The sequence below is a fragment of the Sciurus vulgaris genome (genome assembly GCF_902686455.1).
Source record: "Sciurus vulgaris genome assembly, chromosome: 14".
Classification (NCBI taxonomy): Eukaryota; Metazoa; Chordata; class Mammalia; order Rodentia; family Sciuridae; genus Sciurus; species Sciurus vulgaris.
In genome coordinates, this window is record NC_136475.1 from 46,138,026 (window position 1) to 46,152,151 (window position 14,126).

General features: G+C 33.7%; 1 protein-coding gene across 7 annotated transcripts in view; it reads left to right on the forward strand.

Moving 5' to 3' along the window:
* USP34 (ubiquitin specific peptidase 34) overlaps positions 1–14,126 on the forward strand; it is a 217,160-nt gene that overhangs the window by 68,918 nt on the left and 134,116 nt on the right. For 6 of the 7 annotated variants that reach the window (XR_013758957.1, XM_079109670.1, XM_079109669.1 and 3 more), the window contains exons 11-16: positions 5,514–5,639; positions 5,838–5,967; positions 6,925–6,960; positions 7,582–7,712; positions 7,965–8,572; positions 11,403–11,617. Coding sequence is in view for 6 of the 7 variants with exons in the window: in XM_079109670.1 (XP_078965796.1) it covers positions 5,514–5,639; positions 5,838–5,967; positions 6,925–6,960; positions 7,582–7,712; positions 7,965–8,572; positions 11,403–11,617 (1,246 nt within the window). In the remaining variant the exon portion in view is untranslated. The remainder of the gene's footprint in view (positions 1–5,513; positions 5,640–5,837; positions 5,968–6,924; positions 6,961–7,581; positions 7,713–7,964; positions 8,573–11,402; positions 11,618–14,126) is intronic. The other variant, XM_079109667.1, reaches the window with a different exon arrangement.

Here is a 14,126-nt window from a genome sequence, read left to right on the forward strand (position 1 = left end):
GTATATCCACTGAGAAGTTTCTCCTTATTTCTCCCTCTACTTACCCCTCCTTTCTACTTTTTCTGCTTCTGTGATTTTTGACTAGTATAGATATCTACTGTAAGAAGAATCATACTGCATTTGTCCTTTTGTGACTTGCTTTACTTAGCATAGTGTCTTCAAGATATGTCCATATTGTTAGATGTGACAAGATTTTCTTTGTAAGCTGAATAAGACTCTGTTGTATGTATATATCTCATTTGTTCATTAATTAAAGAAATATTTTTAGTTATAGATGGTCACAATACCTTTATTTTATTTTTATGTGGTGTTGAGAATCGAACCCAGTGTATCACATGTGCGAGGCAAGTGCTCTACCACTGAGCGCCAGCCTAATTTTTTTTTTTTTTTTATATTTTGATTGCTTCCACATCTTGATTATTGTGAATAATATTGCAATGATTGTGGGTGTGCAAGTATCTCTTTGAGGTCCTATTTTGAATTATTTTGGATATGTACCTAAGAGAGATTGTTAGGTCAAAGGGGAATTCAGTTTTCTTAAGACTATGTAATATTTAAATTCCATCTTACTTGATGTTAGTATAGCCAATTGAATTTGCATTTGCTCACTTTTTGCAGGGAGTATTTCTTTACATCCTTTTGCTTTCATGTTATTTGTACATTGAATATAAAGTCAACCTCTTTACAATTGTTGGAGCATAGTTTTTAATCCATTTTGCCAATCTGTCTTTTGATTGAATGCTTTAAAATAATTACTGATGGAGAGTTGCATCATTTTGCCTTTCATATTCAGTTTGTCACAGAGCGTCTTTTGTCTTTCATTTCCTTCATTATTTTGTTTAGTTGCATTTTTTAAAATATTTTTTTAGGAGCTAGGGTGGTGGCTCAGTGGTAGAGCGCTTGCCTACCACGTGTGAGGCACTGGGTTCAATTCTCAGCAACGCATATAAATAAATGCATAAAGTGAAAATCCATCAACAACTAAAATATGTTTAAAAAACATTTTTTGTAACATTCATTCATTTTTTTATTTTTATGTAGTGCTGAGGATGGAACCCAGTGCCTCATTTGTGCTAGGCAAGTGCTCTACTGTTGAGCCAAATCCCAACCCTAATTACATTTTTTTAAGTTGAACATTTTTATTCCCTTTTCACTTCTTTTTGTGTTTAACATGGCGATTACACTTAACGTCCTCAAGGTGTAAGTCTAATTTAAATCTATACCAATTTAACTTTAGCGCTGTATAAAAACTGTGCTTCTATATGACTCCATCCCATCCATTTTTGTATCAATGCCTCAGATTATAGCTTTGTACATCATGTGCCCAATAACAAGACTAATTTTTTTTGTATTTTGCATATTAAATAACGTAGAAAATAAAAGTAATTACAAACCAAAATTACAATAAAGTTTGCTTTTTATTCATTATATCTGTACATAACAGTGTAGTTCATTTTGACATATTCATATATACATACAACGTAGTTTGCTCTACTTCAGTCTCTAGTACTTTGTTTTCTTCTTCACCTTTCTGTTCCTGATAATAATTGGCTCTATATTTTTATCAGAGATTTTTCTTCATTACTGCTCAGCTTCCTTTCACTTAAGTCTTGATGGTATTGTTTTAGCAATTCTTACAGGGCTGGTCTGGTGGTAACAAATGCCTTCTGTATTTGCTTTTCTTTGTAGTAATTTTCTCATTCTGAAGGACAGTTTTCTTGAATATAGAATTCTTGGTTGAAAGGGTTTTTTTTATTTCAGCCCTTTGAATATATAAACTCAGTGCCTTCTGGCCTCCAACATTTTTTATGAAAAATTGATAATCTTATTGAAAATCTTGTATACAATGAGTGGCTTCTCTTTTACTGCTTCTTATGTCCCTCCCAACCCCCTTTGACTTTCTAGGAAGTTTGGTTTTATTGTGTCCTAGTGAGTCCCTTTGAAACTCCTACTTGAAGTTTGTTTTAATTCTTTTATTTATAATTTCATGTTTTTCACCAGGTTGGGGTATTTTCAGCCATTATTTCTTTAAGTATTCTTTTTATCTGTTTTTCTTTTTATCCTTGAATTCCTATAGTGAGTTAATAGGTCTCCCATCACTGTATCCCATAGGTTCCTTAGATTGTTTTCTTTCCTTCATCTTGCACACCTCACTGACTTACTTAGTTGACCTGTTTTCAAGTATGCTGATATTTCTTCTGCTTATTCAGAGCTGTTTATGAACCTTTGTAGTCACTTTTTCATTTGTTATTCTACTTTTTCACTCCAGATTGCTCCTCTCTCATTTTCTTTCTCTCTTTTGTATTAAGAATTAAATCCAAGGGTGCACTAACCACTGATCTACACCCTCAGTACTGTTTTATTTTTTATTCTGAGTCAGTGTCTTGCTGAGACTGTCCCCAAACTTGTGATCGTCCTGCCTCATTCTTGCAAGTTGCTGCTATTGTGGGCATGTGCCTCTGTGCTTGGCTTAGATTTTTATTTAAAATTTGTGCATTGTTGATCTACTTTGTTCTTGCATTGTTTTCTTTGTCCTTCTCTTTGCTCTTTGAAAACTGCCAATATAGGTATTTTTAAAGTATGTGTCTACTAAGTCCAACATGTGTGCCCTCTTACATATATATTTGCCTCTCCCTCCCTCCCTAGCTCTGTCTTTTTCTTCACTCTTTCTCTTTTTCTTTCCTCTTTTTGTGATGCTGGGGATTGAAACCAGGAGTGCTCTTCTAATGAGCCTACCTCCACAGTTCTTTTTATTTTTAAAATTTTTAGACTGGGTCTTGGAAAATTGCGGAGGTTGACCTTGATCTCTTGATCTTTTTACGCTAGCCTCCTGAGTGGGATTACATGTATGAACTACCTGGCCTGGCTTTCAGATCCATTTTCTGCTGTTTCATTTTGTTACTTTGAGTGAGTCATACTTTGCTTTTTTTTCTTCCTTTGTGTTTTTTTTTTGGGGGGGGGGTGGTTGGGAGTATTGTAAAAACTGGCCGTTTGAACATTATAGTATTTTAACTCTGGAAGTCAAATCCTCTTTCTATTTTAGGTCTTTGGTCTTATTAATTGATATAGTGCTTTTCTTTGTTACAGATTAGCCTGTTATGAAAGCTTATGGTATATTCAGATCTTTTCTAAACTTGTGTGTCTCCCTAGGTATGCACAGTAGCTTTCTGATTTTTCTATTGTATACAGTTGTTTTTTAATGTCCTCCAAATAAGTTTCAGCTCCCTTAAATCTTGTGATAGTAACTATATATAATATATATATATATTTTTTTTTTTTTTTTAACAGTTACAGCCGTCTTATGTATCTGTACCTCACCAAATAGAGGTATTTGGAGGACATGTTCCTTATTTCGCACCCTGGCTTCAGCAGGGTCACCAGAAACCAGTTGATGTCCAAACTGCTGCTGTCCTTAGGATTGAGGGAGTTCGGAATGAATAGCTTTTATGGCTCTGAAGGTTGAAGTTGACTGATCCGCATAGCAATTTAGTAACCAAACTTTCATGTGGTAGTGCAAGAATTATATTAACTCCAGAATCTTTGAAGAAGTACCCAGTTTATGATGTTACATTTATTGTCTAGGTGCAAAGGTGGATTCCTGACACTTTGTCTTCTGCCATCTTCCCTGTTGTCCTTTTTTTGTCCCGAACTAGTAGAGGACAGTTTGTGAACCAACTTCATACTTCTATCTTTGCTACGACTAGAGGCATGATATCTTGATATTTTTTCTGTACTTTTTGAATTTTAGTTTATAGTATGACCGTCTAGACGGGCCTGATATTTTTTCCTCTCAGTTACAGAATTTCATAATTTTCTTTCAAGAATCTTGTCACTTAACCAATAAGATTTGATTATCAAAATTAAGGCTGTTATGGAAATCCCATTTTAAAAGTAATTAAATTGCAGAAAATCAGAAATCTATATTTTATCACAATTAGAAAATTGTATCATAATTGCTTGTTGGCAAAAAGCAAGTATGAACTATTGTCTAATTCTAATGTTAGAATGATACTAAAATAAACATTCTTAGATACAGCTTATAAAAGTGGTGAACTTATTTACTTCTTAAAATCAAATAATATTTGTAGTTTCAAATAACTATCATCATTCCCATCCCCTCATCCTCTTCAGGGTACTGGAAATCAAACTCAGGGTCTTGTGCGGGCTCTTGAAGTACTTACTGACTGAGCTACAATCCCATGTCACTATTTTTTTTTTTTTTTTAATGAATAAGTATTAATGTTGAAGTAAATAGTATTGAAATAGTGTGGTTCAAAATAAGTCTCATCTACACAGAATTCCTCCAATATTCTTATTCTCATTTAACCTTCAGATTAGTGTATGCATATTGACTATGATAGGAAAGGCAACAGAAGACAATGTATACGGTTTACATCCATGAAACAAAAATCAATGTGTAAGAGTCAAAATCCAAAATTTTGTACAGGACTTGACGCATGGTAGGTGAATGTTCTACCACCAAACACATATCCAGTCCTTATGTAAACGTCCTATATATTGAAAATAATAGGAACCTCAGCTTTTTACCTGTGAGAGCCCTCAAATTAGTAATTACTGGTCCAGTCTTACTTTTCCTTATTTTATTCTTGATTTAGTAGTAGTTTTCTGGTTGTAAAAGACACTATTAGTCATACCTTTTTTTTTTTTAAACTTTGTTTTTTTAGTTGTAGATGGACACATACCTTTATTTTATTTACTTGTTATGTAGTGCTGAGAATGGAGTCCAGTGCCTCACACATGCTAGGCAAGTGCTGTACCACTGAGCTATAATCCCAGCCCATACAGTCTTACCTATAGAAGTATTTTTTTCCCTCATACTTGTTATTTCTGCTTATTAAAATGAAAGAATCTCTCTTCCCTTTTTTTTTTTTTTTATTTAAACCGTAGAGTGTTCTGTTAAGCGTTTCTGCTGTGTACTCTAGTAAATGTTATATAAATACTTTTTAAAGTTAATATAAGGGAAATAGTATATCTGAAATGTTTTACTTGTGTTTCTGAATTGCAATTTATTTGTAATTTCCTACATTTTATTTAAAAATTTATTGATTCTTTGTAGTTATATTGCCTACATTCTTATTTTGTATTTAATTTGCTTTTAATGACATACCTATATTTCAGTGGCATCCTCTTTATGCTTGGATTCTGTAAACTACACCTGTTATGGTCCGCTGACTTATGATTCGAAAATTAAGTTATGATTTGTTTGGCTAAAATTCTCTTTGAAATAAAATTTGTGTTAAAATTTATTTTCACTATATTTTGCACACATATTATATTTGGTAATTACTGTTTTAAGGTAGATTTAAGTCAGATTTTATTTTCATTGTTTTCTACTGCCATTTATGATATTTGGTAATTATTATTTTACCAACATAAAAATACTAGCTCATTAACTAATTTCTTGATCTTTCAAACCTGTAACCTTTTTCATCTCAAGTAATTTTTACAGGGCAATTATTTTTAACTACTGTGTCTATACTTTTATTTTGTAGTTGAAACATTGTAGTCGGTATATACATGACTTATTTCCTTCACTCATCAAGAATTTGGATCCTGTACCACTTAGACACCTCCTTAATCTGGTCTCAGCTCTTGAGCCAAGTGTTCACACTGAACAGGTAATACATTCAGAACATCATAGCGCCCTGGCACTCTCCGCCCCCCCAGTCACTCATGTAAAAATGACAACTTATTTTGTAATTCAGGTACTTTTACCGATCACTTATTTATTGTTGGCTTTTCAGTTAGACAGAAATGTTTTACATTTGTAACAATGTTGCATAAAGCCTCCAAATTAATCTCTCTCTCTTTTTTAGACACTGTACTTGGCATCCATGTTAATTAAAGCTTTGTGGAATAATGCACTAGCAGCTAAGGCTCAGCTGTCTAAACAGAGTTCTTTTGCATCTTTATTAAACACTAATATTCCTATTGGAAATAAGAAAGGTTAGTGAAGCATATCTATTTTGAATTTACTTGTCCAAAGTTCATGAATGAAATTTGAAGTGTTTTCTGCAATTTTAGGTTGAACATCCTTAATCTGAAGTTTGAAATGTTTCAAACTCCAGAATTTTTTGAACATTGACGTTATGGCCCAAGTGGAAATTTCCACACCTTGAATCATGTGAGAGGTCACAATCAAAACATAAACATACTAAAACTATTGGGAAAAAAAAATCTTTAAATTATGTGTATAAACCTGAAGATGGAAGTAGTATAAAAGCTGTATATGAAATAAACAGGGATTTTGTGTTCAGATTTTGATCCCATCATCAAAATGTCATTATGTATATGCAGATATTATAAAATATGAATATATGTGAAATCTGAAACACTTTTGGTCTTAAGCTTTCAGATAAAAGTTACGTGACATATTCACAATTCAGTTTTAATTACATGATAAGTTTGGGATGGAAAGTGTACTGTACATTAAAGGATTAGTAAATTGTCTTTGGTTCCTGTTTTTGGTTTCATTAGTTATGTATATTTCTCATCTTTAATATTCTTTCCTTTACAAAATAAAAAGACTTTGATGTAGAAATAATTTTGTGAGTAGAACGTAATAGTTCTTGTTTCCCACTTGAATATTTGTCTGCTTTGTGAGGTGCTTTATATATATATCTTTCATATATATATATATATATATATATATATATATATATATAAAACTCTTAAGGATTTCCTAAAATTTCATGTACTTACACCAATTTTTGTTTCCTGACATTATGTATTACTCTTTTCTTAGGCTTTTCTCCACAGGTACCCACAACAACTATTACAGGTTTCCCTGTTTGTATTTTGATTATGTAATGTGAACAACTGATAAGCTGTCCCCCAAAAGCTCAGTCACTTAGAATGTTTTCCTCCTCTTTTTTTTTTTTTTTTTCCTCCTTTTTCCTTCAGAGGAAGAAGAGCTCAGGAGAGCAGCTCCATCACCTTGTAAGTTGAGCCTTAGAAATGCATGACAATATGACTTACAGTTTGTTTTGGTGATCTTCTGGAGTTAATTGATTTTATATAGCAACATCAGTAATAAAGATCATTTTGAGAAGACAGGAACCTTAGTAATTCATCTTAAATCCTCCCCCCACTTTTATTTTGGGCAATGTTGGGGTTTGAATAAATGGCCTGTCATGTGCTATGTAGGTGCTCTACCACTGAACTCTACCCCTTTTCTCCATTTTACCTGTTTTGCTTTAAACCATTAGTATCTTGACTTTGAATTGAAATCATATATATCCACTTTTATTTTTTGGACCCAGGGACACTTTACCACTGAGCTATCATCCCATTCCTTTCCAGTTTTTATTTTGAGGTTGTGTCTTGTTGACATACTGAGGCTGACCTTGAATTTGCCACCCTTCTGCTTCAACCTCCCGAGTTTCTGGGTTTACAGTTATGTGCCTGGCATTGTGCATTTACTTTATAAGTAATTGCCAAATGTGAACAAATTTAGAGATTGTATTTTTGGGTACTTAGCATAAAGCTTTGGCAAATAACTCTTCTGTTAGGTCTGTGCTCATACTTATTTGAACTAAAAATGAAAAATCTACTGCCTAGGGTCACCTGCAGCAAGTCCTCAAAGCAGTGATAACAGTGATACACATCAAAGTGGAGGTAGTGACATTGAAATGGATGAACAACTTATTAATAGAACTAAACATGTGCAGCAGCGACTTTCAGACACAGAGGTATGAAATTATTTTTTCCTGTTTTCAAAGAGATTTTCATCTCTGCCTTATTATTTGAACTGGGACTATAAATATAGTCCATGTTGAGTCCTCTCCTTTTAGTATTTTTGATATCCTTTTTTAAAATTCTCTTTTCTATTGTTCAAAAGAATATGACAAGACTGTGGCCTTTTTAAAAAGTGTAGTTTTTCCATATCAGTTACTTTTTTCTTACTAGTTTGACTATTTAAATCTATTTGTTTCTACATACAGGAATCCATGCAGGGAAGTTCTGATGAGACTGCCAACAGTGGTGAAGATGGAAGCAGTGGTCCTGGTAGCAGTAGTGGGCATAGTGATGGATCTAGCAATGAGGTCAATTCTAGCCATGCAAGCCAGTCAGCTGGGAGCCCTGGAAGTGAAGTGCAGTCAGAAGACATTGCAGATATGGAAGCCCTGAAAGAAGAAGATGATGATGATCATGGTCATAATCCTCCCAAAGCCAGTTGTGGTACAGATCTTCGGAGTAGAAAGTTAGAAAGTCAAGCAGGCATTTGCTTGGGGGATTCCCAAGGCCCATCTGAAAGAAATGGAACAAGCAATGGAACAGGAAAGGACCTGGTTTTTAACACTGAATCATTGCCATCTGTAGATAATCGAATCCGAATGCTGGATGCCTGTTCTCACTCTGAAGACCCAGAACATGATATTTCAGGGGAAATAAATGCTGCTCATATAGCACAAGGTTCTCAGGAGTCTTGTATCACACGAACTGGAGATTTCCTTGGGGAGACTATTGGGAATGAATTATTTAATTGCCGACAATTTATTGGTCCACAGCATCACCACCATCACCATCACCACCACCACCACCATGATGGGTAAGCCTGTTTAAAAAGAACTATTCAGCTTGCATTTCCTTTAGGGAAGAATGATAGCTACATTTATTCAGTTAAAGTTTATTGTTGATTGTTGCTGTTAAATAGTGTAATGCAGACTGTAAATACTAGTCAAATTTATAGTGTGCACATTTAAAAATTTTTTTGTAGATGAACACAGTACCTTCATTATATTTATTTATTTTTATGTGGTGCTGAGGATCAAACGCAGGGCTTCACATATGCCAGGGAAGCACTCTGTCACTGAACCCAGCCCCAGTGCCTAGTGGGCACATTTAAAAAAGCAAATGAAGCAGTTAGGATTAATTTTAATTATATATTTAAATGAGTTTTTCTAAAATATCATTTCCAAATTAACCAGTATAAAAATTAAGATACTTTGCATTTTTTCATAAGAAGTCTTGTATACTTAGTGTATATTTTATACTTATTTTGTACTTTCTATTCATCTATAGGGTAGCCAGTTTTTATGCCTGTGTGGTAACCATAAGTGGCTAGTGGATATCATATTAGAGAGCATAGATTGAGATCTTCAGTTCTTTGTAATAGTTGTGTAAAAGCAGATCTGAGATTGCTCATTGCAGTGGATCTGGTGGTGTAGCTCAGTGGCAGAGCACTTGCCTTGCATGCATGAGGCTGGGGGTTTAATCCCAGTACTGCCTCTGAAAAAACCCACCAGGAAAACCAAACAAACAAAAAAAAAACCAAGATTACTTTTGGAAACTTCTGGTAAACTGTGATGATGAAAAGGGAAATTAAATACATTTCCTAATTAAGTACTAATTGGGATAAGCTCTAGTATAAATATTTTTGATTGTGATTATTTTGATTATCAAATACCCAGAGTATTTGATAATGATTCTTACTAGTGCTATCATATTGAGCAAAATATTTAATTTTTCTTTAATTTTCTCACCTATAAAATAGAAACAGTAGTAGTAGTACTTCTCTTCGGGTTTATTGTGAGAATTTTGTGAACTAATGTGAATGTCACAAAATAAATGCTCAATAAGTATTAGCTGCTATTTATTTTCATTACAAGTATTTTATACACACACACACTTTTTTTTTTTTTTTCTGTTTTTGTTTTTTTGTATTGTGGATTGAACCCAGGGGCATTTAACCACTGAACCACATTCCTGGCCCTCTTTTATGTTTTAATTTGAGACAGGGTCTCCCTGAGTTACTGAGGCTGACCTTAAACTTGAGATCCTCCTGCCTCAGCCTCTTGAGCTGCTGGGATTACAGGCATGCACCACCATGCCTAGCCAAACAGCAGTATTTTGAGTGGATGAGGAAACATGAGTATGTGACTTGTCAGAATGAGTTTTCTTAGTCTTGACAGTTTGCTAGACCTTCCAGAATTTAGTTGAGATGTTTTGAGTGCAGTATGTGTTTACACTTAACTACTTTGTTTCCTTTTTAGTTTATTCTATTACTAATGTATCTAAACTTAGGGCAATGTTTCTCAGTCTTGAGAATACTGACATTTTGGGTCAGATAATTTTTTGTCTTGAATTTTCAGCAATGTGAATGGAGTATTGTGCGTTATTGTGCACTATAGAACGTTTAACAGCTTATATAGCTCCTATCTCTAGAAACCAGTAGTATTTGTAATAATAATAATAATAATAATAATAGTAATAATTCCTCTCATATAGAATAACAAAAAAAATGTCTCTAGATATTGCCAAATTGCCCTGCTAGAAAGGCAGAATCACCCTGGTTGAAATTCTTTGTTTTAATGTCTCACATTAAGGGCGTGCACATTCAAAATTATCCCCAGCATTTTTCATGATGAAAACTGAGCAGTTTATTATAGGACTGAGATGCAGTATATTCTGTTTAATACCTTGCATATCTGTCTTGACACCCACCCTAACAATAAGTTAAAAAGTAATGTAGAACTAATAAGTCTACCCCACAAGATATAATGATTTAGTTTTTTAACCTCTCCCCATATTCTGTCTGATACTAGTGAGTCTTTAAGTTAATCCCGAACTTTTGTTTCTTATTATGTTTTCATCCTTTTGTGTTTACATTCTTTTGCGTATCCAGTACAATGTTTTAGAAGTCAGTGCTTATATATTCTTGTTGTGCATGCTGGCCTGGTGAATAGGTTTTGGGAGATACATGACAGTATAAATAAATGAATGAATTGTGTTCTGCTAAAAATCTCCCAATAAATTTATTTTTGGTGGTGCTAGGGATTGGACTGAAGGCTTTGTGAATGCTACAGATGCACTCTAACATTCATCCACATCTCCAGTACTCCATTTAATATTATCTCTATCTAGAATGCAACCTTAATTTGAAATATTTTCCTGATAGTTATTCCCTTTGATTTTGAGGATGTATGAACAAATATAAATGAATTTTAAGGTTTCACATTGTGACTTTATGAAATAATACATAACTGTCAGTATTACTGATCTTGCTCTCTAAAGTTGTTCTAGCAAGGTATATGTATTAATTTGTATATACTGTAAAGTATGATAAGATGTGCATATTGTTAAATCACATAATAATTCTAACATTGGGATCTTTGTGAAGCTCATCAACATTCTATATATGTGTGTGTGTGTGTGTGTGTGTATATATATATATATATATTTTTTTTTTTTTTTTTTAATAAAGAAAACCTTCAGTCCCTGGCACCACAAAACAGTAACAACAGCCATAAAAACCAATATTGCTTTGCTTCTGATTATGTTGTAAGTTGTGCCAAATGTTTTAAGAAGGGCATTTTTTTTTTTAATGATTCACAATATATGTTTAATTTCTTAAGTACTGATTTTTTTTTTTGTTATAGGCATATGGTTGATGATATGCTAAGTGCAGATGATGTCAGTTGCAGTAGCTCACAGGTCAGTGCAAAATCAGAAAAAAATATGGCTGATTTTGATGGTGAAGAATCTGGATGTGAAGAGGAACTAGTTCAGATTAATTCACATGCAGAACTAACATCTCATCTCCAACAACATCTTCCCAATTTAGCATCTATTTACCATGAACATCTTAGTCAAGGTAAGAATCTGTAGTAAGCTAAGTATATTATCTTCTTCAAAGCAGAAAAAGTTTATATTGTTAAACTGAATCAACAGTTTATGTTATGATACTTAAATTTTTTGTATGTATATTTTTTGGTTGTCAGTGGATCTTTTATTTATTTATGTTTGGTACTGAGTATTGAACCCAGGGCCTCAGGCAAGCGCTTGCCAGGCAAGTGCTCTACCACAATTGAGGCACAACTCCAGCCCCTAAATATTTTTGCCAGAACAATTTCATATGATAATTTTCTTTCCAAAGTAATGAAATCAGTTTAAATACTCCATTGTGAATATAAATAAAGACTGCATTTCTATTAAGTGATGTTCAGTTGTAAAAGGGTATGCTTATTAAGGAAGTGTAAGAAAATTATAGATTTACATTTTAGAAAGTATATGGATTTATAGGTTTTATTTTTAGAAATTGTAGGAACTGAAAGTATAGGAGCTGGGTTGTAGGTGCACGCATGTAATCCCAGTGGCTCAGGAGGCTTCGTCAGGAGGATTGCAAATTGGAAACCAGCCTCAGCAACTTAGCAAGGCCCTCAGTAGCGTAGAGAGAACTTGTTTCTTTTCTTTTTTTTTTTTAATACTTTTTTTATACCTTTATTTAATTTTTATGTGGTGCTGAGGACCAAACCCAGGGCCTTAAGCATGCTAGGCGAGTGCTCTGCCACTGAACCACAACCCCAGCCTGAACTTGTCTCTTAATATAATTACAAAAGAGCTGGGAATGTGCTCGGTGGTTAATCAACTCTAGGTTCAATCCCTGGTACCAAAAAAAACAAAAAGGAAGGATTAATAAGTACTTCTTTTTTGTGGGGGCAGTGCTGTGGAATCAAACCTAGGTCCTCACATATTCTAGGCAAGTGCTATACCACTGAGCCACATCCCTAGGCTAATAAGTACTTTCTTAATATCTAGTCATCTGGAAAATACAAGTTAAAATCATTACTCATCTATTGGAATGGGTAAATTTAAGGACTGACATTAAGAAAGTAGAATAACTGGAACTCTTCTACATTGCTCTTGAGGCATATACCCCTTTGGAGAACTGGTTAATCAGGGTCATGTCATCACCCGCTTACCCCTGCCCCCAGCGTGTTTTACAGTACTAAGCCTAGATCAGCTTCTTAAAAAATTAAATGTATACCTAACACATAACCCAGCTGTTCCTGGGTTCTTTATCTAAGAGAGATGAAAGAATGTCTATAAAAAGATTTGTAAAAGAGTGTTCATACCTGCTTTCTTCATAAGAGCCTAACTGCGGTTACCTGGATGTGGTTACTCAACATCATTAGTTGTTAAAAAGAAAAAAATGGAAAACTATGGATCAATATAAAATATTCTGATCAAAAGAAGCTAGAAACAGAAGAGTAGATACTGTATATCACATATATGCACTTCTAGAATAGTCGAATGCATTTTGTAATGATAGAAGATTGCTCAGTGACCACCCAGGATTTGGAGGATAACATCTGATTATAAAGGCTCATGAGAAAACTTTCTCAGGTGATAGAAATATTCTCTGCTTCAATTATTTATGCCTGTTAATTAATTAAATGATGTTTAATTAAGTGATGCTAGGATTGAACCCAGCGCCTGAGGCATGCTAAATACATGCTCTACCACTGAACTACACCCCTAGTCCGTATTCTATCTTAATAAAATTAATTTCAAATGGTAAGTAACAGCCCCCCCTCCAAGAAAAAAAGAGAATCAGACTGGAAGAAATATTTAGTGGTTATATATCTAATAAAGTGTTTATATCTAGAATATGTAAGAACTTTTTATAACTCAGTAATAGACAAAAGAATTAATTAACTCCAATTAAAAATTGGAGGATTTATTTTACCAAAATAGGTATGGTGGTGGGTAATAATCATGAAAAGATACTCAGTGTCCTTAGTTTTTAGGGAAATACAAATTAAAAACCACAGTGAGAACCCACTACATACCTAATTAAAACGGTTGAAAGTAAAAGTGGCCTTAACCATAGTCTTGAGAATCAAGAGAAACATGAACTGGGCACTCTCCTATGCCATTAGTAGGCATGTAAAAATGGCATAACCATCATAGACTACTTTTTGGCAATTTCTTAAAATATTATACATACATATACCAAGGCACAGCAGATCCATTTGTAGTTAACTGAGAATAAGGAAAGCATATGTCTATCCAAAAATTGTCAGACAGATATTTTAGCATTTATTCATTATAATAGTAAAAACCTAGGAGTTGTGTAAATGTCCTCTGTTGAATGTTTACATGTTTTTATAAAAGAGTATATTGGTCCTTAATAACAAGGGACATACTATTGATCGATGTGTATTAACATGTATGATCCTCAAGAACGTGGTATGGGCAGAAGCCACATATAAGACTACACATCATATGATTCCATTTACATGACATTTCCAGAAAAGACTATTTATGGGATGATGAAACAATTTAGGACTGGAGAGTGCTATCAGGGATTAACTAGGAAC